This window comes from Juglans regia, chromosome 8 (genome assembly GCF_001411555.2).
Source record: "Juglans regia cultivar Chandler chromosome 8, Walnut 2.0, whole genome shotgun sequence".
Lineage (NCBI taxonomy): Eukaryota > Viridiplantae > Streptophyta > Magnoliopsida > Fagales > Juglandaceae > Juglans > Juglans regia.
In genome coordinates, this window is record NC_049908.1 from 24,553,791 (window position 1) to 24,581,625 (window position 27,835).

The 27,835-nt window shown below is 38.0% G+C and overlaps 1 protein-coding gene across 2 annotated transcripts in view; it reads left to right on the forward strand.

The window, feature by feature from the left end:
• LOC108985172 (rRNA biogenesis protein RRP5) overlaps positions 1–22,625 on the forward strand; it is a 44,757-nt gene extending 22,132 nt beyond the window's left edge. Inside the window, exons 16-42 of one of the 2 annotated variants that reach the window (XM_018957364.2) lie at positions 1,851–1,987; positions 3,308–3,442; positions 3,982–4,133; positions 4,242–4,307; positions 11,147–11,253; positions 11,377–11,457; positions 11,548–11,622; positions 11,726–11,827; positions 12,831–12,999; positions 13,090–13,238; positions 13,392–13,475; positions 13,574–13,674; positions 14,044–14,188; positions 14,401–14,475; positions 14,602–14,746; positions 15,788–16,424; positions 17,639–17,699; positions 18,205–18,350; positions 18,438–18,621; positions 18,947–19,045; positions 19,304–19,680; positions 19,795–19,971; positions 21,399–21,495; positions 21,589–21,744; positions 21,820–22,050; positions 22,130–22,213; positions 22,343–22,625. In XM_018957364.2, the coding sequence (XP_018812909.1) occupies positions 1,851–1,987; positions 3,308–3,442; positions 3,982–4,133; positions 4,242–4,307; positions 11,147–11,253; positions 11,377–11,457; positions 11,548–11,622; positions 11,726–11,827; positions 12,831–12,999; positions 13,090–13,238; positions 13,392–13,475; positions 13,574–13,674; positions 14,044–14,188; positions 14,401–14,475; positions 14,602–14,746; positions 15,788–16,424; positions 17,639–17,699; positions 18,205–18,350; positions 18,438–18,621; positions 18,947–19,045; positions 19,304–19,680; positions 19,795–19,971; positions 21,399–21,495; positions 21,589–21,744; positions 21,820–22,050; positions 22,130–22,213; positions 22,343–22,450 (4,080 nt within the window). In that variant the 3' untranslated portion in view covers positions 22,451–22,625. The remainder of the gene's footprint in view (positions 1–1,850; positions 1,988–3,307; positions 3,443–3,981; positions 4,134–4,241; positions 4,308–11,146; positions 11,254–11,376; positions 11,458–11,547; positions 11,623–11,725; positions 11,828–12,830; positions 13,000–13,089; positions 13,239–13,391; positions 13,476–13,573; positions 13,675–14,043; positions 14,189–14,400; positions 14,476–14,601; positions 14,747–15,787; positions 16,425–17,638; positions 17,700–18,204; positions 18,351–18,437; positions 18,622–18,946; positions 19,046–19,303; positions 19,681–19,794; positions 19,972–21,398; positions 21,496–21,588; positions 21,745–21,819; positions 22,051–22,129; positions 22,214–22,342) is intronic. The other variant, XM_018957366.2, reaches the window with a different exon arrangement.
• The last annotated feature ends 5,210 nt before the right edge of the window (positions 22,626–27,835 follow it).

Below are 27,835 nucleotides of genomic sequence, written 5' to 3' on the forward strand. Positions count from 1 at the left end.
TTGGGTTGTAAGGTAACTACTTTGCCTATGAAATATCTCGGGCTTCCTTTGGGAGCCCCTCACAAATCAGTGTCTATTTGGGATGGGGTGATTGAGAAGATAGAGAGGAGATTAGCTGGCTGGAAAAAGATTTATTTATCAAAAGGGGGCAGAATTACTTTGATTAAAAGTACTTTGTCTAACCTTCCCACAAATTTCCTCTCTTTTTCCTTTACCTGTGGGAGTAGCTAAAAGAATCGTGAAAACTTTTAAGGAATTTCTTATGGGACGGTATTGGGGAGGAAAGAAAATTTCACTTGGTGAGCTGGAATAAAATTTGTGTCCCGGTGTCATGTGGGGGTTTGGGCATTAGGAATTTAAAGCTTTTCAATAAGGCTCTTCTTGGGAAGTGGCTTTGGAGGTACAACAAAGAGAGTAATGCATTATGGAGGCAGATTGTAGATGTCAAATATGAAAGGATGTGGGGGAATTGGTGTACTAACGAAGTTAAAGGGGCATTTGGGGTGAGTTTATGGAAGTCCATTCGGTTGGGATGGGGGGATTTTGTCAATTACATTAATTTCAAAGTGGGGAAAGGGACTAATATTTTTTTCTGGCATGATGTATGGTGTGGGAATTCGGCTCTCAAATCTATTTATCCTAATCTGTTTAGGATAGCTAGAAACAAAGGGGATGCAGTGGCTGAATCGTATCGGATCTCTAATAATCTTTTGCACTGGAATGTGGATTTTAATAGAGAATTACAGGATTGGGAAGTGTGTGAAGCTGCTGATTTCTTTGCAAAGTTATATGATATGAAGATTGATCAGAATAGGGAGGATAGGCTGCTGTGGATACATGATTATAATTCCAGATTTTCAGTGAGATCTTACTACAAGGTGTTAAATAGTCATGGTGACTCAGCATACCCCTGGAAATGTATCTGGAAAACAAAGGTCCCTAGTAAAGTTGCATTCTTCTGTTGGCTGGTGTCACTTGAGAAAATTTTAACCGCAGATAATTTGAGGAAAAGAGTTTTATTTGTAATTGATTGGTGTTTTATATGTAAAAAAGATGGTGAATCTGTTAATCATCTTTTTCTCCATTGTGAGTTTATGACAGCCTTGTGGAATGAGATATTTGCAAGGGTTGGCATTGTTTGGGTTATGCCATTGCGAGTGGTGGATTTTTTGGCTAGTTGGCATGGTTCAGTGGGTTGTGGAGGCAGTGCAGAATTTGGAGGATGATCCCCTTGTGTTTGTTTTGGTGTTTATGGTTAGAGAGAAATGGGAGGTGTTTCGATGATCGCGAACATACTATGGGGGAATTTAGGGATTTTTTCTTTAGCTCTTTTAAGTTTTTGGGTGAAGAACCTTGCAAGGGATGGGAATACTTGTAATGTTTTGTTTTAGTTTTGTTTTTCTTTAGCTTGTAGTTAGGTATAATCACTTGTATACTTCCTATGTACTTGGCTATGCCTATCTACTTGGAATAAAATTTCTTATTACCTATCACAAAAAGATTTTCTTGACCTTCTTACTATTTGTGTAGTTGTTTCTTTTTACTCATTGATGAAGTTATTACCCATAAAAAATACTTACAGGAAAAAATGTTATACAAGCACATCCGTTCTTGTTACTTGGCAATTGGAAAACATTCACTCATTAGTTTATTCTCATTCTTCCGCTTTCAATGGAAGGCTTTGTAGAGTGATGTTGAAGATATTTACTACTAATGATAGTAATAATAATTAAAAAAGAAAAAATCAAAGTGGTAACATAATATTTGGAGGATTGTGTGCAAGCACATTGATTTTAATGGTTGTACACATTAGATTAATAGAAATTGTTATTTGGCTGATGCTTTTACAGGTGAAATCGAAACTTGGGATTCTTAGTTCATATGCTGATGCTGCTGAGGGATTAATAACACATGGATGGATAACAAAGATTGAGAAACATGGATGCTTTGTCCGTTTTTACAATGGAGTCCAAGGATTTGCTCCCAGGCTAGTCTCTAATCTTCTAGAATTTGGAATTTGTATACGTGATTTTTGTTCTGGTGCGATCCCCGCTATATATGCCATGCCAAAATCTGACCTCTAGAGCCATTTCCCACCTCAAATCTGGTAGACCTAGGAAATATCCCCATTCTTAACAAATGTTTTTCTGCACCTATTTTACTTATAAAAAAAAGGTTTATCCACACCCTTACTAAAAAATGCCTCTATTGATTGGGTTATAATACCATCCACCCCACATGCTCCCATACTTCATTTTCACCATTTCCTGCCACAGAAAATCTCTTTCTGTTGCATGGCACCATACCATTTGCCTAGCAGTGGAATTAGACATGATAAGGTTTAAGCCACCTAAAGGAATTGGAGCACATATAGTTGGTCAAGTAACTAGATGATACTTAGGCTCACCCTCCAGTCCACACCACACCTCAAGAAACCCCTCAAGCTTCTCAATACACTCTGCCAGACCTGCCAGGTGGGGAAAAAAGTAACTAGGTAAGTTAGAGAGAGTGCTCTCACTCAATGCAATCAGACCTCGAATTGTGGGCATTGCTGGAGGCAGTGACACTGCCCTACAACCAAGGATTTGAGCCAATACCCTATGACTTCCACATCACTAAACAAAACTTATTTTGATTTGGAAAAGTAGAATTTCAACCCTACGCATCAAAACATAAAAATAAGCATCGCTGTGAAGTGGCTAGGGTGCTCAATCTTTCACCTTTCGGGATTGATTGGATGATGACCCAATAGGTGGGGCGTATGGAGGATGGCCCCTTTGTGCTTAATATGGAGTTTTTGGAATGAGCATAACACCTACAACTTCAAGGACAATGAAAGAGCATTGCTTTTTGATGAGTAAGATAACATTTTATTGATAGAAGTAAATAGGCATAGCCCAAGCACACAGGAGGTAGGATAATGAGAGAGCATTGCCATAATTAAAAATTTCTATGCTTCTATGCTTCTTTGCATTAGTGGACAGCTGCCCACAATAACACATTTTTCTTCTTTCATATGCTTCTGGATTCTTGTTTTTCTTCCCTTTCTTAAACTAGGCCTTCCTCTTTTGTATATAAAAAAAATCAGTGTATCCTAGTTGGGCAGTATTTTCTGTGTAACCGTGATGCAGAGAATGGAGATTTGCTTGAGACTTTGTTTCTTCTTCTCCATCTCTCTGATCAATTAGGTTTTGCCAAGAGTTTTGCTTCTGCCAATTACCCTCGGTTCATGATGTTTCCCTGTGAAAATATTCCATCTCTTTTTTATTTATTTGTCATTGATTGATTGTTTCCCATTATGAACCAGGTCTGAACTTGGATTAGAGCCAGGATGTGACCCAAATACGATGTATCATGTTGGACAAGTTGTCAAATGTAGAATAATGAGTTCAGTTCCTGCTTCTCGGAGGATCAACCTTAGTTTCATAATAAAACCTGCAAGGTTTGCTTCCGTTACTTTCTTTGATTTATGCCTTTATCTTTCCTGCCATTGAATTTGATGATGGAGTTGAGTTCAAAATTTCTTTTCCGTTACTGGAAATACCTTGGGTCATCTTAAGTGGCATATTCAATGAGCTAAAGTTTAGATGGTGGATCAGTGTGAAGTTGTATGGGGGGTTATTGTTTTCAGGTTATTCTTTTATAAGTAAAATAAAGTTTTATTGAATCAAGTAGGCATATTGCCTCTACTTAGATAGGTCGTACCTTTTTATATCTTCTTGTGTACTTGGGCTATTCCTATTATTATTAATAAAATCGTTTACTTATAAAAAAAATAATAATTAAGAAGGCATAGCCCAAGTACGAAAGAGAACACCTAGTTACAAGTTAGGACCATGAAATGGATTGTTATTAGGTTATTATACTTGGAAAAATATGTTAGCAGGTTATTATAATGGAGTTCTATCTTATCTGTACTATGCAAGAATTAATGTTTATGCTAAGTTTCTTTTGTGGATTACATTTAGCTTGAATCTCAAGTGGCAGGGTTTCTGAAGAGGATAAGGTCACATTAGGTAGCCTTGTTTCTGGAGTCGTTGACGGGGTAACCACCCATGGCGTTATAGTCTATGTGAATGCAAAAGGTTACTCAAAGGGCACAATTTCTCCTGAACATTTGGCAGACCACCAAGGTATAGAAGTTTTTTGGCTGAAAAAAGTTTTTCCTCCACTTTTATCAGTTTTATGTTTTTTTTTTTTTAGATTTTTGGGACTGTCCTGATTGAGTTATTGTTATGCAGGGCATGCTGCTTTGATGAAGTCAGTTTTGAAGCCAGGATATGAGTTTGATCAACTGCTGATATTAGGTAGCCTTCAGCCTTCAGTTTTCTTACAGTTCTGCCCAAAAAACTGAAACCAAAGATTTTTAAATGGGTTGTTTATAATGGCTTTGTTTCTCATAAGAATCAGAAATATGTTTGCAGAAAAGAGGAGAGAGAATATAATTCTTGGCATTATCAAGGGGAAGGAAAATGAATATTATATGAAAAAAGAACTAAATAAATTTTTGGTGACCACTTTCTTGTCCTGATAAACAGCATTATATTTATTTGTGTGCACACCATGGCTGTGTTGGTGTGTATGTGATGGAGGGTGAGAAGAGTGGCACCTCTGATAAGTTCAAGGAAGGATAAAATTTTCTTCCCAAGCTTATACTGTGCTGCCTCCCCATCTGCTGTCCAGTCATGTCACCTCCGTACCCATATTACCACCTTTACTCCTAGTAGATCCAAAACTGAGACAACTTGGTGACCGGTTTGCGTCTTTAAGAAAACATCTGACGCATAAGTAGGATTTGATTCTTTAGAACTATTGTTTGTGTTATTGTTGTGGACCCTTGAGTTGTAAAAGATATGCTCACAAGTCCTAAAAACTATATAGTTGTATGTGATATTATACGTTGGATATACTTGAAGAACATAATATATAGAAAAGAACTAAAGGACACATTAAAATGACGTGAACATCTTCTCAGGATGTAAAGAAAGCAACCTTTGAAAAGAGGGTAAGAGAAAAAACTTTTCTCTTCGTACCTTTTTTCTGCTGGTTTTTCTTTCTATTGGTGGTGATTCGTTAATGGATTTTTGTGGAGATTAGCGTATCACAGTAGCTTTGGTTTATCGTAGTGGGTTCGATAAGATGGGGCTGTGCAACGAGGTTCTTATTGATCAGAAGTTATTCGAGTTTAGGAAGGTGAATGATAGATGGTGGAATATCATAGAAAGTAGTCGCCGTATAGTGAAATATATATCCTTAGATCAGGAAGCCCTGGGTTGGCTGGGCTTTACAGTGAAGGAATGTGTAGTGTCAAGGGGTGCCTATGAGTTTCTGAGAACTCATAGAAAAGGAGACATGGTGTTAATGGTGCGGAAGGGGCATAACCGCAACAGCAATTTTATCATTCTCTCGGAGTTTGGTCATGATAAGAGGAGAGGTTTGATAGTGGTGCTGGAAGGGAGGGAGGAAGGGGGAGGGGTGGAGAAACTTCGGAGATGCTTTAATGGAGCTCCATTCACCCTCTGTTTTGAGCATGAGAAACAGAGTCACTCATGTGGCTTAGGCAGGTTACTCTAAGTTGACCAGAGGAATTGGTGGTGGTACACCGTCGATGGTAGGAGGTGCAAGGTCGTATAGCGAGATGCTCCAAGTGAAGAAGGTACTGCCTTGAGACGTGAATGCCGTGGTGCCAGACGTGCCCATCGTGCAGAGGCATGAGGGAGAAGGGAGCAGGCTGTTGGGGTCAAAAGAGGAAACAATTCTGAGGGTACTTGTCGATTTGGAAGAATAAGTGGGAGTTGTTTTAGAAGAAATTAGTTACTTGAAACACTGCGTCAAGGGCAAGGCTGTGTTGAAAACTGAAGTGGGCCGTGTAATGGGCCATAAATGCAGGCCTATTTCATTTGGTGAGATGGGCCAGGCCGCAAGCCCAAAGAAGACTTGGAGGGCTGCATCTCGGGTGACTGTCGAGATTTCAGGTCAAGAACTGAATTGAGCTCTTGTGGAGTCTATAAATATGTTGTTGGCATCCCCACCGGCATAGAAAAAATCGCCGGTCTTCGTCGACCATCCTGATGAGCCAGTAGTGTTACGCTTACAAGAAGAAACGGAGGAGGGAGAGATTGCGGTGGAGACTTCTAGAGAGGATTTCCTGTTGTTGTCACTTGTTTTGGGGTTGGAGATTGGGCAGCCTAAGTCGTGTGTGGTGGTCGAAGGGGCGCATGTTGTTCCTGAGTTTGTTCCCGTGCATGTAGTCTTGTCAGCAGAGGAGGGTTTTTCGAGTTTCCCGTCGCCAGCTTGTGGGTTGTTTTGCGAGAAGGCACAGACTCAGCTGTGCATTGTGGACGAAGGTCCAGTGGTGATTCCAATGCAGTTAGAAGTGTTGGAGCAGGATCTCTTGGTACTGGGGTGTTCGATAGATTCTTTTTCATTGGAAATGGTTTCTTTTGAGGAGAAAAAGTGTGGAGATGGGGTTGAAGAATTAAAATTTTTGCTCCTGTCAGTGGGGAACCAGATTCATTGTGTGGCTTGAAATTGGCTGTTTTTACTCCTGCTAGTACTGGTAAGGAGGCGGACTTTCTAACTCTGTTGTGTACACTCCCTCTCTACACTAATTATGAGAGTTGTTCGTCAAAGTGGGTTTTCAAGAAAGTAGAAGAGATTCAAGCTGTCATTGGGATTTCATTTGGAGGTTATGAAGAACAATTTAAGGCTCTACTCATAGCACTTGAGACTAGCCATTCGAAGTCAGCCTCTAAGCTTGATAGAGAACTTAAAAAGCTAACTTGTTCCATTAATTATGATGTGAAAGAAGGGAGTGGCGGAAGGGATATAACGAAAGGGAGGGGCAATATAGTTTAATCATGAAGCCTAAGATTTTATCATGGAATGTACGGGGTCTCAATGATCGCCATAAATGCATTTGTATTAAATCAATATTGCGGATGTGGAAGGGTGATGTGATGTGTCTTCAAGAAACAAAGTTGCAACTTATTGATAGGAAAATTGTGCGAAGTTTCTGGGGGTGCTCGTATGTGTGTTGGACTTATTTGGCCTCATTGGGAGCCTCAGGTGGAGTGTTACTTATGTGGGATAAAAGAGTGGTTGAGTTGATTGAGGAGTGCATTAGAGAGTTCTTGGTTGTGACCCTTTTAAAAAATGTGGTTGATGGATGGGAATGGACATTTGCAGGCTCCTATGGTCCTAACGTGGATAGCGATAGGAGAAGGTTGTGGGAGGAGTTGACGGGTCTGTACGCCTTATGGGAGGTGTCGTGGTGCATGGGGGGTGATTTTAACACTATTCGCTTTCCTAGTGAGCGATTAAGGCATTGTCGACATTCTATGGCCATGGAAGAATTCAGTGAGTTCATTTTTGATTTGGACCTCGTGGATCTCTCTCTAGTGGGGGGGCGAGTACACTTGGTCAAGTGGGTGGGTTTGGTTGAGATTTGATAGATTCCTTGTATGTCCTTTGTGGGAAGCTAAATATCCGGAAGTAAGACAGAAATGACTAGCTCGAGTCAATTCAGATCATTTTCCTATCCTTTTGGATTGTTGGGGTATGCACAGGGGGCACATACATGTATTTCAAGTTTGAAACCATGTGGCTAACAGCCGATGGGTTTTTAGAGATGGTGCGTGTTTGGTGGTCTTCTTATCAATTTGTTGGTATTCTTAGTTATGTTCTTGCATGCAAGTTGAAGGCATTGAAACAAGACTTGAAGAAGTGAAATTTGGAGATTTTTGATCACATCGACAATCAGAAGACTACACTGTTGGAGGAATTGCAAGACTTAGAGGATAAAGAGTTATTGGGTGAAAACTCAGAGGAGGTGTTATTGAGGAAGGGCACGATTATGGCAAACTTGGAGAGGGTTTTGTTGTCAGAAGAGACTTCATGGGATCAAAAATTCAGCGCCCTTTGATTGAAAGAAGGTGATAGGTGTACGAAGTTATGTTACAAAGTGGCTAATTCACATCGGTGTAATAATGTTATCAAGTCATTGCAATCGGGTATGCAGGTGCTATCTTTTTCTCCCCAGCTAGAAAAACATATAGTACAGTACTATGAGACCCTTCTCACAAAATCGGTTCCTTGGAGGCCGAAGCTTGATACCTTGCATTTTGAGACAATTGACTTGCAGAGTGTGAGTGTTTTGGAGAGACTTTTTGTTGAAGAAGAGATTTACAAGGTCATATCTGGCATGGCAAATGATAAATTGCTGGGGCCGGATGGTTTTTCAATGGGTTTCTTTCAAACTTGTTGGGACATTGTGAAATATGACGTTATGCAGGTTTTTAGCGAATTTCATTCTTTTCAAAAGTTTGAAAAATCACTTAATGAGACCTTTATTGCTATCATTCCCAAGAAACACGAGGCTTTGATTATTGAAGACTTTCGGCCTATAAGTCTAGTTAGTAGTGTATATAAGATTATCTTGAAGGTCTTTGCTAACCGGTTTTGCCCTGTGTTGGAACATATTATTTCCAAATCCCAGAATGCATTTATTCGTGGGAGACAAATTTTTGATTCAGTACTTGTTATAAATGAGTGCTTGGATTACGGAGTACAGGAGGGAGGTTCATGTGTTCTGTGCAAGTTTGACATGGAGAAGGCATATGATTATGTGAATTGAGAATTTCTTTTATACATGCTTGAGAGATGTGATTTTGGGGATAGGTGGATTGCATGGATTTGTCATTGTATTTCAACAGCCCGGTTTTCAGTTCTGATTAATGGCGCACCTACTGGTTTTTTTTATAGTTCACGGGGATTGCGGCAGGGAGATCCTTTATCTCCTCTTCCATGGAGGCATTAAGTAGGATGGTGCAGGCTGTAGTTGGGAGATGTTTCTTATCGGGCTTTCAGGTGAGCAATGGTTCTGGTGGTCCTATTATCATTTCACACCTCCTTTTTCCATATGATACATTAGTTTTTTGTGAAGCGAATAGAAGCCAAATCCAAACTTTATGAGCATTATTACTTTGCTTTGAAGTTGTGTCAGGGTTAAAGGTGAATCTGGACAAGTCTGAGATGGTTTCTGTGGGTGTGGTCTCTAATATCCTAAGTTTAGCAAGCATTCTGGATTGTAAGGTGTCCTCTTTCCCAATGAAATATCTGGGCCTTCCGCTGGGAGCAACCTTTAAGAATAGAGCTATATGGGATGGGGTAGTGGAGATGATAGAGAAAATGTTGGCTGGCTGGAAACGGATGTATTTATCAAAAGGGGGTCGCCTCACTCTTATCAAGAGTACTTTCACTAAACTCCCAACGTATTTTTTTTATCTTCGTTTCCTATGCCTGTAGGGGTGGCGAACAGAATGGAGAAACTCTTTAGGGCGTTCTTATGGGGAGGTAAGGGGGAGGAGAAGAAATTCCATTTGGTTAGATGGAAGACTGTATGTGCCTCAGTTGTGAATGAGGGTTTGGGTGTGTGTAACCTGAGAACTTTTAATAAAGCGTTATTGAGAAAATGGCTTTGGAGATATCATGTGGAGGGGGGATCTTTGTGGAAGGATATTATTGACGCTAAATATGGTGTCGTTTGGGGTGGTTGGTGCTCTAAGGAAGTGAGAGGGGGGTATGTGTGGGTTTATGGAAGTATATAAGGAAGGGATGACGATGTTTTGTAAATCAAATTCGCTTTGTTGTTGGTGAGGGCTTTTGAATCAGATTTTGGAGGGACGTGTGGTGTGGAGACCACTCTTTGGAAAGGGTTTTTCCGGCCTCATATCGTATTGCAGTGAATAGGGAGGCTTCAGTGGCAGATGTGCGCTTATTTTCTCATGATGTACATCAATGGAATATTCTTTTTAACAAGGATTTACATGATTGGGAATTACTATTGTTTCAAAATTTTTCAGCTTACTATATTCTAAGGAGATTCCTTTGGCACAACGAGATAGTTTGAAGTGGAGGTCTAATAACCACAAATTATGTACAGTTAAGGCATATTATAGCATCTTGACAACACAACTTGATATTATGCCGTTCTCCTGGAAGAATATTTGGAGGTCCTGTGTGCCTTCTAAATTAGTTTTTTTTTTTTTTGTTTGGAGTGCTGCTCTTGGGAAGATATTGACCACGGACAACCTGAGGAAGAGAGGATGTGTAGTGTTGGATTGGTGCTACATGTGCAAGAAGAATGGAGAATCTGTGGACCATCTCTTATTGCACTGTGAGGTAACAAGGGTGTTGTGGGATGGGATCTTTTTAAGGGTAGGTGTTGCTTAGGTTATGCCTATGAGAGTGGTGGACTTGTTGGGTTGTTGGTCAAAGATGCAAGGCTGCCATCAAGTGATGGCAGGGTGGAAGATGATTCTGTTGTGTATTATGTGGTGCATTTGGACGGAAAGGAATGCGCGGTGCTTTGAAGATAAGGAATGCACTACGACCGAGCTGAAGAATTTTTTTCTCCACACTCTAATGTGTTGGTTTTCCACTATTGTATTACATGGGGATAATCTCCAGGATTTCTTGTTTTTAATTTATCGTTCTTAAAATGTAATTAGGAGTTCTTATGTATACTTCATGTGTACAAGGGCTATGCCTATTTCATTCATATATATAATATCTATCTTTTACTGATAAAAAAAAAAAGCAACCTCTTATAAGGCTGAAAACATCCTAAAAAAAATTAAAAATAAAAATAATAATGCTTTCTCAGTTGATAATCCCTTGAGCAACTTGAATTGAAAACATCCTCATAAACACCAATTTATTGGTGCTTCCTATTGTTGGAATGTCTGTTTTACTTTCACTTCAAAAGATCCAAATCAATGCAAAGTACATGTTGAAGCCAAGTGGCTTGTAGTGCTGTGGCACTATCTTGATGCTCTTCTTTTCCTAATCTGCTGCTAAAGCCTATCCAGCTATTTCTGATTGCTGATGTGAGTTATTAGTATCATTCATATAAAAAGGTTGAGCTTTGAAGTTCATTTAGGATTTGAATCTTCATCATGGCTTGTGGAAATGCTTGTTGACAAAAGATCTAACTTTCAGGCTTTTTTCCTGTTTGCTTTCCTTGTCCTTTTCCTCCAAGTGAATGCTTTCTTGTTGATTCTGCTGTTCGTCTCTTATTGTTAAATGGAAAAATTAAGATGATGACCTGGTTATTATTTTAAAAATTTTTCTTGCTTCATAATAGATATTGTTGGTAACAATTTGGTACTGTCTGCAAAACATTCTCTGATCAAGTTCTCTCAGCAACTTCCTTTGGATCTCAGTCAGATTCGTCCCAACTCAGTAGTCCATGTGAGTAATTGGTTCTCTTCTTATGTGATATGTTGCTGCAGTTTTTGTTTGGAGAAACACATTTCAATTTCTATATAATATGCATTCAAACTGCTGTGGCCTAAATTTTACTTCTCTTAACAGGGGTACATCTGTAACTTAATTGAAACTGGTTGTTTTGTCCGCTTTCTTGGGCGTTTGACTGGGTTCTCCCCTAGAAACAAGGTTTTTCCCCTTCCATGCAGTCCCGATGTTGACAAATACTTTGCATGAGTTTTGTTTGGACTCACTCAGATTTTTTGTTGTCCCCTGTAGGCAACAGATGACCAAAGGGTTGAACTTTCAGAGTCCTTTTACATTGGACAGTCTGTTCGTAGTAATATTCTCGATGTTGGTGAACTACTTGAGACTAAGCTTCTGAAATTATGATTTTTGAAGTTCTGAAATTGGGATTAATCCACTCTGCTCCTCCTCCTCCTCCTCCTTCTTTCAGGTCAGTAATGAAACAGGTAGAATAACTGTTTCCTTGAAGCAGTCATCTTGCTATTCGACAGATGCATCCTTCATTCAAGAATACTTTGTTCTGGAGGAGAAGGTAAACATGATTGCCTCAATAAAAACTGGCCCCATATACTGGAAATTTGTGATCACCCATTTATCTTTGTGCTTTTTTGTTTTTGCTACCTAAACAGAATACTTTTTTATAAGAATATCTTTATTAATAACTGCAATGGCGCAGCCCAAGTACACAGGTAGTATACATAAAAGCACTGGAAGCACAAAGATCAAAATGAATGTTATGCTTAGAACTTTGAAAGCTTGCGAGAAGATTGTGGATGAAGTTAGATCCATAATGTTAAAAACTCTTTTTAACTGGTTGTCGGTTCAAAATTGTCCTGGAATTTCTATCTTGATTTTATGTCTCTGTTTTCCCTCTTCTTCCTAGTTGGGTGCTTTCTTTTATATACAGATCTCAACAGCCACATTGCTGGTCTTGTGTACTGTTTAAGCAATGTGTTCATCAAGCCGCAAAGCTGTTGAAGGCTCTTCTTCAATAATTTCTTTCTTTGAGCAATAGCTATAGATTTCAATGGACTAAATTTCCAAGATTTTCTTGTATCCATTTCGAGTTCTTAAGCAGATGCTTTCTTTCGTATACGTCCCGTGTGCTTGGGCTATGCCTATTATCATTATCAATAAAATTTTGTTTGTTTACCTGTAAAAAAAGGTGTTCATCAAGCCGGTGTCCTACTTGTTGAGGCTTTCACCTTTTATTTACGGTGTAAGTGGTGGCACAAGTGTAAGCTGCATTTAGGTCCTATTATAGAGTTTTTATCTGAAGAGAAGAGTCCCAAGTTGTCTTTCATTTTGTCAAGCTCATTGGGTTTTGAATTCTAGTTTTTGTAAATGATAAATTCTCTTATACTGGTTGCTTATGTACTATATTATTCCTTGTAATTTGATGGGTTAAATAATTTTGAGATTATAGTGACCTCTAATTAGTATGTAATCTTATATGGTTACTGGCTACTCTCTTAGGAAGATCTTCAAGATATTAGAATATTTTCTAAACCTTGGCCATCTTCTTTCTTATCCAGATTGCTAGGTTGCGATCATTGGAATCCAAAGGTTCTGAGCTAAAGTGGGTTGAAGGATTTAGCATTGGCAGTGTTATTGAGGGAAAAATTCAGGAGGTGAAGGATATTGGAGTTGTTGTTAGCTTTGAGAAGTATCTGGATGTTTTTGGTTTCATTACCCACTATCAATGTGAGATACTCTCCTTAAGTTTTGATTATTTCATTGATTTGTTGCTGTGATCCTGGCTATTTATTATCATTACTAATATAATCTTTGTAGTAGGGGGAACTACTCCAAAAACTGGCTCGCTAGTTCGAGCCGTAGTTCTGGATGTTTCTGTGGCAGAACACCTAGTGGATTTATCTCTAAAGCCAGAGTTTTTTTATGAATCCAGAGGAGGAAGTTTAAAAAGCCAATCTCATAAGAAGGTCAAACTCTGTGCTTTTTATTTAGGGACAGTTTTTTAACTTTTTTATTATGGTGTGGTATAGATGTCACTTCTTTTTTATGTATGAAGGTTTTATGTGATTATTTCTCTGTCCTTGCCTATTTTTCCCTAAATTTTACCGTTATGGTTTCAGAAACGCAGAAGAGAACCATCCATGGACTTGGAAGTGGATCAAACAGTGAATGCAATTGTGGAAATTGTGAAAGAGAATTACTTGGCAAGTGTTTGACTGTTAATATTGTTAGTAGCTTTGGTGAAATGATTTACACATATCTTAAGCTCTTATGTTTCTGAATTGCATTGTGCCTGATACAGGTCCTTTCAGTGCCAGAATATAATTATGCTATAGGTTATGCATCGTTATCCGACTATAACACCCAAAAGTTTCCTCGGAAACAATTTCTGAATGGACAAAGGTAAACATTGAGTTTGATGGTTAAACATTTTAAGCTCTATATTCTTTTGGTTCATTGCATAGGACCACACAAATTGGTCAGCTTCTCTTCCAAACCTTTATGCGGTTAATATTATCCTCTGTATTAATTCCTTTTCTCTAAATTTAGTAACTTTGAACAATAAAACTACTTGTCTAATTGCAGATTTGACATTTTTTTTTCATAATATATCAATGTGGATTTGCTTTTGTGCTTCTTGTAGTTTTTCCGTAATTTTTTCTTAATGTTTTTTGACATTTTAAAGATGTATTGTTCCTATGTATAAACTATTTGTCTTATTGCTGATTATTATGCATCAAGAAGTAATGGGAATTAGTTCACGTGCTGCAGTATCATTGTCACTGTTATGGCTCTTCCAAGCCCTTCAACATTCGGGAGATCGCTATTGCTTCTTAATACGAAGAGTGAAGCCAGTGAGACAAAAAGATCCAGAAAGAAGTCTACCTGTGAAGTGGGATCTCTGGTTCAGGCAGAGGTAGACAGTTTAGAGTATTTGTGATATTCTAGAGATATTCTTTTATGGTGTCTGGTGATTTTATTAATAAAAAAAATTCACAACTGCATAAACCGTGAGGAGTTGACTTTCTGTTCTTTTCAGTGGTGGCTTTGTTTAGAAGCATACTACATAGATTTTTTTGACTGAGATTACTGATTTTTTTTTATCTTTTTTCTTGTATTGCTTGCCAGATTACTGAAATTAACCCTCTTGGGCTGAAATTAAAATTCGGACTCGGTTTTCATGGACGAGTTCATATAACAGAGGTATTGTTTTCCAAATTTTAAGGCATCTATTTGATCACTCTTTTCTTGATTAGTTATTTGATCACTCTTAAAGTAAATATTTTTTATTGTTTTGTAATTAGCTTGCCATGAACAATTTTATTGCAGGTGAAAGATGTTAATGCTTTGGAAGATCCATTTAGTAACTTAAGGATTGGGCAAACAGTGACTGCAAGGGTTATTGCTAAAGCTAAGCAATCAGACAAAAAAAGCTACCAATGGGATCTGTCGTTGAAACCAAAAATTCTTGCAGGTAAACAATATATTGATAAATATCCTTCTGGTGATTTGTTTCGAAACCTATTTCAGTTACCTTATGTTTATGAGTAACATTTCTCAAGTTCCAGTGGTATTAAAGTCAAATGAGCTTGACTTTAGTCTCCCTCTTTTAAATTATGTAACGGGATAGAATCAAAATGTTGTCGTTACTTTCTAAATGCTTGCATCTGGTGTATACTTTAGGCTTGCCTAGACTTGTTTCTAAACCTCATTGTTTTAACTGCCACACAGACACTTCAGATTCTCTTCTTTTATTGTTTTCTGTTACTGAGACTACAATATTTTAGAGCTAAAGAAAAAGTTATTGGCATCTTAACTCAGACCTGTAATATCATAGCTTTTTTAGTTCTAAAGACGCTCATTGTTACACACTTCTAAATTTTAGGTTTGCATATATGCAAATTAATCATTCTGGGCCATTCCTCATTTTATTGCCTATTTGTCAATCAATGTACTTTTTTTAAAAAAATAAAAATATTATTAAATTACTTATGTTAAAAAATGACCTTCTATCGCTAAATTACTTTTTTCATGACTTCCTTGTATCGCTAAACTAGCATGCATAGTCGATGCTCCTGTATATGTCCCGTATACGTGCCTTTGTCTATTTTATTCTCAATAAAATTTTTTTTGTCGATAAAAAAAATGACCTATGCTCTTCTAGGAATTCCTACCCTTTTAAGAAAGAGTATTGATATACACACAACACATTTTCACAACACATTTCACAACAATGCTGTAAGATAAGGGTATTCTTGTAAAGTAATGTTACTTTTATAAAATGTTTTACAAAATTACTCCTCATTTAACACATTGTTGTGAAATGTGTGGTGGAAAATGTTGTGTATAAATCATTTTCCATAAGAAAGGGGAAAGTAGGAGAGTATTCTGCATAGCTGGGTCAACTAATCAATTAAATGATATTGAGAATGTTTCCCATCTCTTCTTGAACCTTTGTATCCATGTTCGTTAAAGTTTATCACCTATGAGATTCTAAGTTTCTGTTCAAATACAGATTCCTTTGAAATGGAGGGCAAGCTGATGGCCAAAGATGTTGATTTTTCAACTGGACAATGCATCACAGGTTATGTATATAAGGTGGACAGTGAATGGGTTTGGTTAACAGTTTCTCGAGATGTAAGAGCTCAGCTTTTTATTCTTGACAGTGCATCCGACCCTAGTGAACTAGAGGGATTTCAGAAGCGCTTTCATGTGGGAAAAGGTGTTTCTGGTCGTATTTTAAGTATTAACAAAGAGAAAAAGCTATTACGGTTGGTTCTACGTCCTTCATTTGCTGTCGCAAATGGAAATGTTGCTGGTGTAGATTTAAAGATGGATGATCATTTGAAAGATGTTACATCTTATGTTCATGAAGGAGACATTGTGGGTGGAAGAATATCCAAAATACTTGCAGGCGTTGGTGGATTGCTCGTGCAGATTTGTCCTCAACTGTATGGTAGAGTACATTTTACGGAGCTTAGAGACTCATGGGTGCCTGACCCATTATCTGGATATTACGAAGGGCAATTTGTCAGATGCAAAGTGCTGGAAGTCAGCCGCTCTGTCAAGGGCACCATTCAAGTTGATTTATCCTTACGTTCTTCTTTAGATGGCATGCTTACCGAGTCTTCTGCTGAAATCTGCAACATACAGTAAGTAGTGAGGATTGCTAATCTGATAAAAATTAGAAGTTTACATTCTTGTTTTTTAAGGACAGAATTTATGAATGGTTAGGCAATATTGTTTCTTCAGAAAATAAGCTTTTTGTTTCTTCTTTTCCATTTAATGTTATATTCAATTTACAACTTGGTGGTAATAGAGAGTTACAAGCCTCGTAAACGTGCATGCAAAGTGTGTAGACATTGTTGGATGGGTTTGAATTATGACCAACTTTTATTGCTAATTTTAAGCTACATAAAAATGCTCTAAGTCAATTTCTCTCTCTCTTTAACATGCAAACCACTTCAAAGGAAGGATGGAGTTCGGGGATGAAGTTAGAATCGAGGGACTAAATTTATAGGAAAAATCTTATTGCAAGCAAGTTTGTGCACCAATTCGTGCACCAATATTGGTATGTAATACATATGTTTAACGAAACGATGTGAATTAAAGATGAAAATAATTTTTATGATATAGGAGATTTTCTTCGTCTCTCAAAAAAATTTTTTATTTTTTTTAAATAAAAAAAATCATCGGTACGCGATATGGTGCACGAACTCGCTTGTACCTAGCAAAACCCAAATTTATATGAACCAAAAACCTAATTATTCGGATGAGATTTTTGGTAGGACGAGTATTGCTTGGGTGATGCCTTAGAGGGTGGTGGATCTTTTGGCTTGTTGGGAAGGCTTTTGGCTTGTTGGGAAGGCATTAAGGGTAGTCATTGTATTGCTGCTATTTGGAAGATGATTCCTTTATGCCTGATGTGGTGTTTACGGTTGGAAAGGAATGCATGGTGTTTTGAAGATAGAGAACGTTCGTTGGGAGGAATTAGAGAGTTTTTCTTTTGAACTTTATGTCTTTGGGCGAATGTTCTTGTTCTGAATGGGGATAAATTTTCATGGTTTTCTTTTAGCTTCTGCTACTTCCTAGCTTGCCTTTAGGTGTTTTCTCTTGTATACTTCATGTGTACTTGAGCTATGCCTATTTACTTGATTTAATAAAACTTCTTATTACTTATATAAAAAAAAATTATTCAGCAAGAGGAATAGTATTGCAAAACTAAAAAAATATTAGGTTCAGTAAATTACGGAAACTATCTGCTTAGAAATTTAATGGTATCCAAGATATTAAAAATTCGTTTCATCTGCAGTTTTCCTTATTTATAATTGTTTATCTGAACACAGTATTCTTTTATGATTTACAGGCAGCCTCATTCCAAACGTGTTGAGAAGATGGAGGAACTTCATCCTAATATTGTTGTACAGGTACTTTTATATTATCATCCTAGGCTCTCCTGGAAGTAATTGCTTTTATTTCTCTTCCCTCGTTGTCTATTTTCTCTCTTTTTTTACTTACTACATCAAGTGAGAGATTGCATTGACCATGATTAATGTCATGCATACAGGACGATACCATGGGCAAAACAGCAGGTGCTTTTTTTTTTTTTTGGGGGGGGGGGGGAGGGGGGGTGGGGGCTTTTGATGGGGGAGCTTTCATTGTGATACAAAAAACAATTTCCCTTTTTAGAGAAACTGTCTCCATTATCTTTAGTCGTAGTCAGTCTTTTTGAGAGAACTGGTGTTGAGTAGGCAAGTGGAACATTCACTAAAAGATATTCAACGTGCACCTTTTCAATTCTTGCTTAGTTTTTTATTCTTTTCAATTATCAAAAAATGCTTCCTCTGATTTTCTTTGTTCATGTATAGTTCATGTTCCAATCACGTAATATTGCTTCATTTTTATATCAGCTTATTTAGTTGTGTTTGATAGGGTTATGTTAAGAATGTTACATCTAAAGGATGTTTCATTTGGCTTTCTCGGAAAATTGATGCCAAAATCCTTCTCTCAAACTTATCTGATGGATATGTCGAGAACCCTGAGAAAGAATTCCCTGTTGGAAAACTTTTGACTGGCAGGCAAGTCTGATTTATCTTTTTACTTGTTGGTTGAAGTGATATGTAGAGGTAGAAATATAGCAATGAACTAAGAAAGCTTGAGTGTAGGGTGTTGTCTGTGGAGCCTTTATCAAAGCGAGTTGAAGTGACATTGAAGACATTGGGCAGAAGCAGCTCTTCAAAATCTGAAATTGATGCTTTGAGAACACTGCGTATTGGAAATATTATGTCTGGCAGAATTAAGCGGGTGGAATCATATGGCTTGTTCATCACAATTGACGACACGAACTTGGTAAGGAATAAGTTATTCAATCGAAGTCTGGTAAAAATGTACTTGAAGTTAGGTCATTAAAAATCAGTTTTTGGAGCCTGGAAAGTCCCAGGCGTGATCCACTTCCCAAATTGATGCTTAAAAGTAACCTGTTTTTTTAAATCGGGATTATTTCGGCTGGATGGTGCGGGATCTCTTTAGTTATAAAATTACACAGAAGTTCTATGCACTGTTGTTGATTTTTTAATTGAAAAATACTTGGTTTTGAGTCTGATTTTACCTTGCATTGCCATGTATGCATTGTGACCTTGGAATTTATTTGTATTTGTGCTCTTTTCTTGCCTAGGTTGGATTATGCCATGTGTCAGAGCTTTCAGATGATCATGTTGAAAGCATAGAAACTAAATACAGAGCAGGGGAGAGAGTGACAGCGAAGATATTAAAGGTAATCATACTGTTTATGAAGAATCGTTGAGAGTTACACTCCCACTTGCATTTTAACTTTTACCTCTCACTGGAAAATATAAGATTCAAAACTTTAGATTATCTTTGAATCATTGTTAGTTTTGATTGGTGGATACTAACAATGATTATTCACCAAGATCAACTGAAGGATATAGTATTCACCAAGATCATTGTGAGTTTTTTGTTTCTTGTTCAGTGATTTCTTATTGATTTTCTTCTATTTTTTGTTCTGTTTTAGGTGGATGAACAAAGATGCCGCATCTCTCTTGGAATGAAAGGTTCCTATATTGGCGACGGTATTGATTTTCAACTACCCTCACAACAAGAACCTGATGAAGCCATTAGAGATAATGGTTTTACTACTTTATTAATATCTCCTGGTAGTAGTTTGCTTGGGGCTCAAAGTATGTATACTGAAGATGAAAATGGAGATTGCTCAATTCTTGCACAAGCAGGATCAAGGGCTTCCATTCCACCACTTGAGGTCAGTCTTGATGACATAGATCAATCCAATATTGATAATTTAGTCGGTCAAGACCAAGAGAATATTGATGAGGCAGCCACTGTACATGAAAAGAACAAGAGACAGGCAAAGAAAAAGGCGAAGAAAGAGAGGTCATTTCAGTTTTCACAATTGTCCATTCCTGGTCATTTCGTTTTTAAGGGCTAGTTCTATCTTCTTCTTCTTTTTAAGTTTTTATGTTTTAACTTGGAAACTACCCTGAGCAGGGAGCAAGAAATTAGGGCTGCTGAGGAAAGACTAGTGGAGAATGGTATACCAAGAACTGCTGATGAATTTGAAAAACTGGTTAGAAGCTCTCCTAATTGCAGTTTTGTATGGATAAAGTACATGGCTTTCATGCTCTCTATGGCTGATGTTGAGAAAGCCCGTTCTATTGCTGAAAGGTATTCTTTGAGCTATTTGCATGTTATTTTTTGCTTCTGGCCACTTCCCTCGTATGCAATTACTTTATTTGGAACTTGCTCTATCTCTGCTCATGGAGGTACCGACCCTCCTCTCCCACGTTGACCATAGACACCCCCACTTTCCTCCCACCGCGTCCCCCTAAAAAAAAACCACTAAAAAAAAGTCAAAAGTTATCTTATGGGAGTTTTCCTGTTAAGCTGTTAGAATGGGTCTGCCACGTGACCAGATGGAATACGTTACTTCTGCTGTGTTTAATTGGAATAGACCTGTGTTATGAAATGGAACCTCCTGGTTCATGAGACTCCCATTTATCTATTAGTTATTTTGCACATTAGCCACTGACTACAAGTTTTCTTTCATTGGAACTGTTTCCTAAATACACAAAAAGTAAATTTGTTTGCTTATGGGCTCTAGCTTTTATGGCACTTTCTTGTTTTGACCCAGACTTAGCCTCTAATAAATAATAGTAGTAATAAGTAGCTTTTTAAATAGTTATTTTTTGTAGCATGAACTGAGATAAGAAAATTTTCTTGCTTACCCTACCAAATACCGTGAGGAACTTTGGTAGAATGTCAAAGATAGGCAGGCTAACAGGATTTTTCCCAAGAAAGTTAGGCACAGTTTTTAACTAAAATTTCAACAGTTTTTTTTTTCAGCGAAGTACTTTTTCTGGCATCTAACTAAACTTTGCTCAGATATTGGGAGCTTTTGAGTTAAAAACAAAAGATATTGCTTTTGCTAATTCTAATTAAAGGGTGATATAAAATCGAAACCTAGTCTCCTCCGTCCCTCGGGACCAACAGGGGCGGTACAGGAATATTCAACTTTTGACCATGGACTACACCTTTCGGCCTGATCTTAGGCTCTCCCTTTCTCATACCTCTTTGTGAAAGCCTCTCACCTTTCGAGATCCAGTCATATCATTTTATTTATTTGATCTTTTGATGCAAAGTGGCTATCATTATTTTCTAAGAATTTATTCAAGCCACTTAAAATTTTTTGATGGGAGCGATTTTCCCGTTCCTCTTTTTCCCCTTTCCTCTCCCCTTGAGGAAAAAGGAATGGCTAGACAATAGTTGAATAAACAAGATAAACATAATTAGCAAAGCAGCTATTTCTGGCAGTGCATGGTTGAATATCGTGCTTTCTATGTAGGTGTTTCACTTTTGAGAAATACTCTAGCCACAAAGTGATTACACAAAAGTAATCCCACAAACTGATGTGGCTTAATGTGGTTTGTCAGATTGTAAAGTTACTTTTATTGTAAAACAGATCTAACGGATCACATTAAGTCACTTCTGTTTGTGAGATTACTTATGAGTAATCTCTTTGTGGCTATAACACTCCTCTTTACTTTTACATACACTTTGACTTTGACTATGATGTTGCTGTTTGCTTTTTATAGGGCTTTGAACACAATTAATTTCCGAGAAGAGAACGAGAAGCTTAATATTTGGGTGGCTTATTTTAATTTGGAAAATGAGTACGGAAATCCTCCACAGGTACTAGAAAAAGACGGCACTTTTTTGTTTTTTTCTTGCTTTCATTGTTGTTCTGGCTTGCGTATTGTTTTATTAATTAGTGTGCTTCTTCAGGCGGCTGTTACAAACGTATTCCAAAGAGCTTTGCAGTACAACGATCCGGAAAAGGTCCATATGGCACTCCTGGGAATGTATGAGAGGACAGAGCAACATAAATTGGCCGATGAGCTTCTTGACAAAATGACCAAGAAGTTCAAGCGTTCATGCGAGGTACTTTCGTCATTTTCCTAGTTCGTACAATCATTCTGTCCTTTAACAAAATATTTAAGTTCTATCTTCGTTCAGGTTTGGTTAAGACTTGTGCAAAGGATGCTGAAGCAACAGCAGGATGTGGTTCAGCCTGTTGTAAATCGTGCTTTATTAAGTCTTCCCCGCCATGAGCATATCAAGTTCATCTCACAGACTGCTATCCTTGAATTCAAATATGGGGTTCCTGATAGAGGAAGATCCATGTTTGAAGGAATTCTGCGGGAGTACCCAACAAAAAAATATTATTGGAGCATTTATCTCGATCAAGTAAAATCCTTTTTTATTATCCCTTGAATATTGTTTGGCTGTCGTCTAGTTTACTTACATTCATGTGTCATACTTGCAGGAGATTCGACTTGGAGATGTGGATGTGATACGTGCCCTCTTTGAGAGGGCAATCAGTTTGAGCCTAGCGCGTAAAAAGATGAAAGTGTGTACAAATTAAATATATTCAGCAAAAGAAAAACAATTGCACAAGTTATTTATTATCGTTTCAAGTTTAAAATAATCAATCCTTTTTCTTTTATATAGTGTTCTTACATGTTGTCTTGATTTGCAGGTCTTATTTAAGAAGTACCTCAAGTTCGAGGAGTCTAATGGTGATGAAGAAAGAATGGAGTCTGTGAGAAGGAAGGCAATGGAATTCGTCCAGAGTACAATGGCTTGATTTTTCATGCTTTGAGAAACGATTTTATTCGGGTTTCTCGGCCTCGTTTTGTTCGTTGGTAGTTAGGCAAAGCCCAATAAAGGCCCAATTATTTACTTAAAATTTTTAACTAGAAAGTGTTGTCATTTGATGTTGAAATGCCTTGATTATGAAAATTTTGCCTACCCTTTTAGCATTTCTCTCTCTTTAATGATTGTGTTTACTTTCCTTTGAAAGCCTCCCATTAATTGTATCCTTTAGAAATGTAACTACAGAAATCTGCCACAAATTAGTTTTGAGCTCTCAAAGACCACGCATATATTGCGGTGGAATCAGAATTAGGTCAACAAACCCCCCAAAACTCCGACCAAAAGCTACCAGCACAAGGAAGCAGTGTTCCGCTCAGCCGCACAACCACCCTCCAACCCAAGATTGGCGCACGAAACCTCCCAAGGATGTACTGTGGATGGCTTGCGAGACGACTTCTTCCCCGGACCCTATATATCAAAAGGCCACACCCACCCCAACTCCTAAGGTAATATCATAGCTATTGAGTAATGTATCCAACAAAGCATCCTCTAATGGTTGATAAATTTATTACATCTTATATAGTAGAATGAAAGTGATATAGTAGTGTGGTTTATAGAATTTTTCGAGCATGAAAGTTATCTCTGCGGCTATCATCCAGTAACTAAGCTTCTTTGCTCATTCCCTCTCTACATGATAAAATGGTACAAACAATATTTAGAACATATCTGAACTTTTTTCATAGAATATTGTAAAGTTTTTGACATATCTATTATTTCTAAATTATTTTCTATACTCCCGGCTTCAAAATTATCTCTTTATTAAATTTTATAATTTTATTATTTTAACCAGCTTCATTCCTTTCTGTTACCACTTAAGTGCATTCTTTCCTATTCGCGCATCTAGAATTTGAAAAACCCTCTATTTTTAAGTTCCAGTACTCCCCCAACGGTCTAGAATCTAGAAAGCCCTTCTTAGTCTCACCCCGCCTCAATCATCACATGAAAACCGCATCTTTCATCATCTAATCTCTAACGAAGTCAGGCATTTTTGATGTTCCAACTTGGAGTTCTCTCTCTAGAACTCTTAATTCTTGAATTCTATAGCTTATCAAGAAGGTAGAAACGTAGCAGTGGTAGCAGAAACTTGACTCCATAAACCACAGCCCTCCCTCCACTTAGCATGTCATCTGGTCCATTTAAATGAAAATGTGTTATGGCCCCATGGAGAAGAGAGAAGGAGCACATAGAGGGCTAGGGTTTGCAGATACGTGAAGACAAAATGGAAGACACAATTAGGGACTTCAGGAGTTAAGTGTTTGGGAAGATAGTTGAGTCAAGAAGCCATTCCAAAACGCAGCGTTCCACTTGGGTTGGTGCATCAAAACGCGCAGCAGCAATAAGGAGCAACGCACTGTTTCATGAAGACACAAGCATGTTTCAGTTATTCCAAAGTCCACCGTTTATCCATTGTTAAAGTGCACCGTTTTGTTTGTTCATTTCTTTTACATGGTCTAGAACCTCGTAGGGAATTTCCTTACTTTATTTCTGTTAGAGTCAGGACAGGTATTCATATATTATTGCTTTGGGTAGTTATCCCTGCGTGGGTATTAGAATCAGACAATTCACAAGAAAAAGGCATTTGAACAATTATCAACAAATCTGAATAGAAAGCTTTTGGAGGTTTAAGGGACCCCCGAAGAACCCTATATCTTTCTTTTCTCCATTCAACTATCTGAAGCAATTTTACAAATAGTTTATCTTCACTCATTTTCCATTACAAATCCCTACAATCTCACATTTGCTACAACCATTATACAACATAGAATTAAAAGAGTCATTACAAGTGGTATCTAAAGCCTAACATTCCTAATGGCTGAGAATATCCACACCAAACAACAACAACAAGAAGATATGCTACTTCAACATGATCAAGCCATTCACGACATCATCAAATGTTTGATATGCTAAGAACAATTTTAGCAAATCAGACTCAACACCCCAACCATGAACAACAACAACAACAAGAACTAAACAATGATGCAAAACCTGATGGGGAGCAATGTAGACAAAGGACCCAAAAGAGTCAAGCTAGACTTTCCTTATGCCAAAGGTGTGCGAAACACGACGTTAATAGTGGCGTTGTTTATGGGATCATTTTAAAAGATCGTGATAGATATTGCGTATCTTTCTCATGCCTGCGACAACCCGTTTCAAACAACTAAAGAGAAACATGGAAGATGCCATGAAAGTAAGGTTGAAAACTATGGAAGAGTGGGTAACAAAACTAACTGGCGAAGTACAAACACTTCGCAAGGAAAACGAGGAACTTAGAAAACCTTGGCAGGAGCTGGACAACTGAGCAAGATCTAGCGATAGTGAACATGTGGGGTCCCGAAACATGCAAGCTGGACCAAATAAAGATGAGGAGCAGAAAAATTTGCAAGACAAGCTCCGCAACTTTAAAGGAAAATATGAAGAGATAGCGATGAAGGTGGGTATATCGTCAACGGTGAACCAGTTGCTCATAAGCACTGGTCTGCCCTATATAGAAGAGGTGATGGCGGTGCCCTTACCACCGAAGTTTAGGGTCCTTGCTATGGAGATATATGACGAAAGAAGGGACCCTCTTGAACACCTAGAAACCTTTATGGCTCACATGACGTTGCATGGTTTCCCAGGGGAAGTAGCATGCAGAGCGTTTCCACTAACCTTGAAGGGGCCGGCACGTGTCTCCACACTCAAAAGGGACAGAACAAAACTTGATCCTAGATCCAAGAAGTGTGTTTTCATTGGATACCCTGTAGGGATCAAAGGGTATAAGCTGTATGATCTCACTACTCATAACAACTTTGTATCTCGAGATGTTATCTTCATAGAATCTGAATTTCCCATCTCACCTTACCCCCAACCTTCCCTGATTTCATTCCTTACCCCTCACCCTCTCCTTTAGATAGGACAGAACCTCAACTCTCTTCTTCCTCATCTCCTGAAAATATAAACATCACTACACCTCCATCCACTCCTATCTCTTTTCCTTCTCTTCTTGAACCAAACAGCTCAGACCCTCTTCCTCAATTGTCTCCTGCTTCACCTCCACATTCTCCATCTTTACAACTTAGGAGATCAGATAGAATTAAATACTAACCCTCATATTTACATGACTATCATTGCCAACTAGTCTCCTCTATTTCCAATCTTTCCCTCTTTACCTATTCCACTGCCCTCCCTTCACAGAAAACACTCTCCTACTCATGGCTATCTCCATCTCATCAAAACTATGCCTTATCTCTTGCTCTCATATTTGAACCAAAGAATTATGAAGAAGCTGTTGTGCATGATCATTGGCATACTGCCATCACTGAAGAACTTGATGCCCTTGAAAATGATGGAACTTGGTCAGTCACTCACCTCCCTACTGGCAAGAAAGCAATAGGCTGCAAATATGTGCTCAAAGTCAAGTTAATATCAGATGACACTGTGGACAAACACAAGGCAAGACTAGTGGCTAACAGGTATACTCAACGTGAGGGCTTTGATTATTAAGAAACTTTTAGTCCTGTAGCCAAGATGTCAACGATCAGGTTATTCTTTGCCCTTGCCTCAATTCATAACTGGCATTTAGAATAGTTAGATGTTCATAATGCTTTTCTACACATGGTGATCTCGATGAGGAGATCTACATGGATCTACCACCTGAGTTTCAGCTTAAGGGGGAGCCTCAACTTGAAGGAAAGAAGTTGGTATGTAAGCTTGATAAGTCCTTGTATGGCTTAAAACAAGCATCAAGGCAATGGAATGAGAAATTCACTGCCTCACTTGTTGCTTTTGGTTTTTGTCAATCAAAATCAGATTATTCATTATTTACTAGAAGTAACAAGGATGGTTTTGTTGCCCTTTTGGTGTACGTTGATGATATCATCTTGGGAAGTAGTAGTTTAACTGCAATTGACTTTGTGAAGGTTTATCTCCATAATCAATTTAAAATCTGAGACTTGGGAATGCTTAAATACTTTTTGGGATTAGAGGTTGCAAGATCAAAGAATGAAATTCATATTTGCTAAAGGAAATATGCTTTGGAGATCATTGAAAGTGCTAGGTTGCTTGGGAATAAAGTGGTGACTACTCCAATGGAACCAAATCACAAGCTAACACACTCTTCTGGTGAGTGCCTCTTAGATGCCACTAGCTATTACTTATTCTGTTGGTATTCTTAGCCAATTCATGGATAAACCCACTCACACTCATCTCATCGTGGCTCATAGGATACTTAAGTATCTTAAAGGTTTAGTTGGTCAAGGAATCTTCTTCTCTTCAAAATCCTCTTTGCATCTTAAAGGATACATTGACTCAGATTGGGCAGCCTGCCCTGAAACCAGAATATCTATAACTGGTTTTTGCATATTCATTGGTGACTCTTTGATTAGTTGGAAATCAAATAAACAGGTGGTGGTGTCAAGGTCATCTACTGAGGCTAAATATAGGGCATTAGCACACACAAGCTGTGAAATCATTTGGCTGAAGGGTCTCTTGGAAGATTTCAACATTGAACATCCATAACCTACCTTATTGTATTGTGATAACCAATCTTCAATACACCTCACCAAGAATCCCATATTCTATGAGAGAACAAAACATGTAGAATTGGACTATCATTTTATTCGAGAAAAGGTGTTGGCAGGTGTTATTAAACTAGTGCATGTGTTTTCAAAATTTCAACTAGCAGACGTACTTATTAAGGCCCTAACAACACCACCTTTCTACTTGTTATTATCCAAGATGGGCATCCTTAACATTGCACATATTGAGGGGGAGTCTCAAGAATTGCACACCAAAGAATCAAGCACTTATTCCCTTGCAATAGAGGACATTGGAGCACTAAGGAAATGCACTGGCTACTCAACTAAAGAGGCCACCACCCCACGATTGCTCCTACACCTAGCCACATGTAGTGAAGGTTGACACTCTAGGACTGAAATGGTGTTTCTGACAGTGACTCACACGTACCATGTAACATAGTTGGTTATTCTACATTTTGTAATTCTCTAGGAGCTTATATTGTTTTTATTCTTTCCAACCATAGTGGCTCCAAGTAGCTGTGTGTATATATATATATATATAGAAACAATGTAAAGCGCCATTGTAGAATGTACAGCTTATGAATGAGAATCCATTTTCTCCAGTTTTCTCCTTCTTTTCTTTCACTCAATCTCTCTGGTTAATTAATTCTTAACACATATCTGAAACAAGGTGACGATCTATTGCACGCTATAAGGCAGGCTTAAGAGACGACATTTGGAAAGATCTGCTTACTGTCCGTTTGACAAGCATCAAAGAAGCTTATCAGCTAGCACTCCGACTGGAGCAGCAATACGAAATT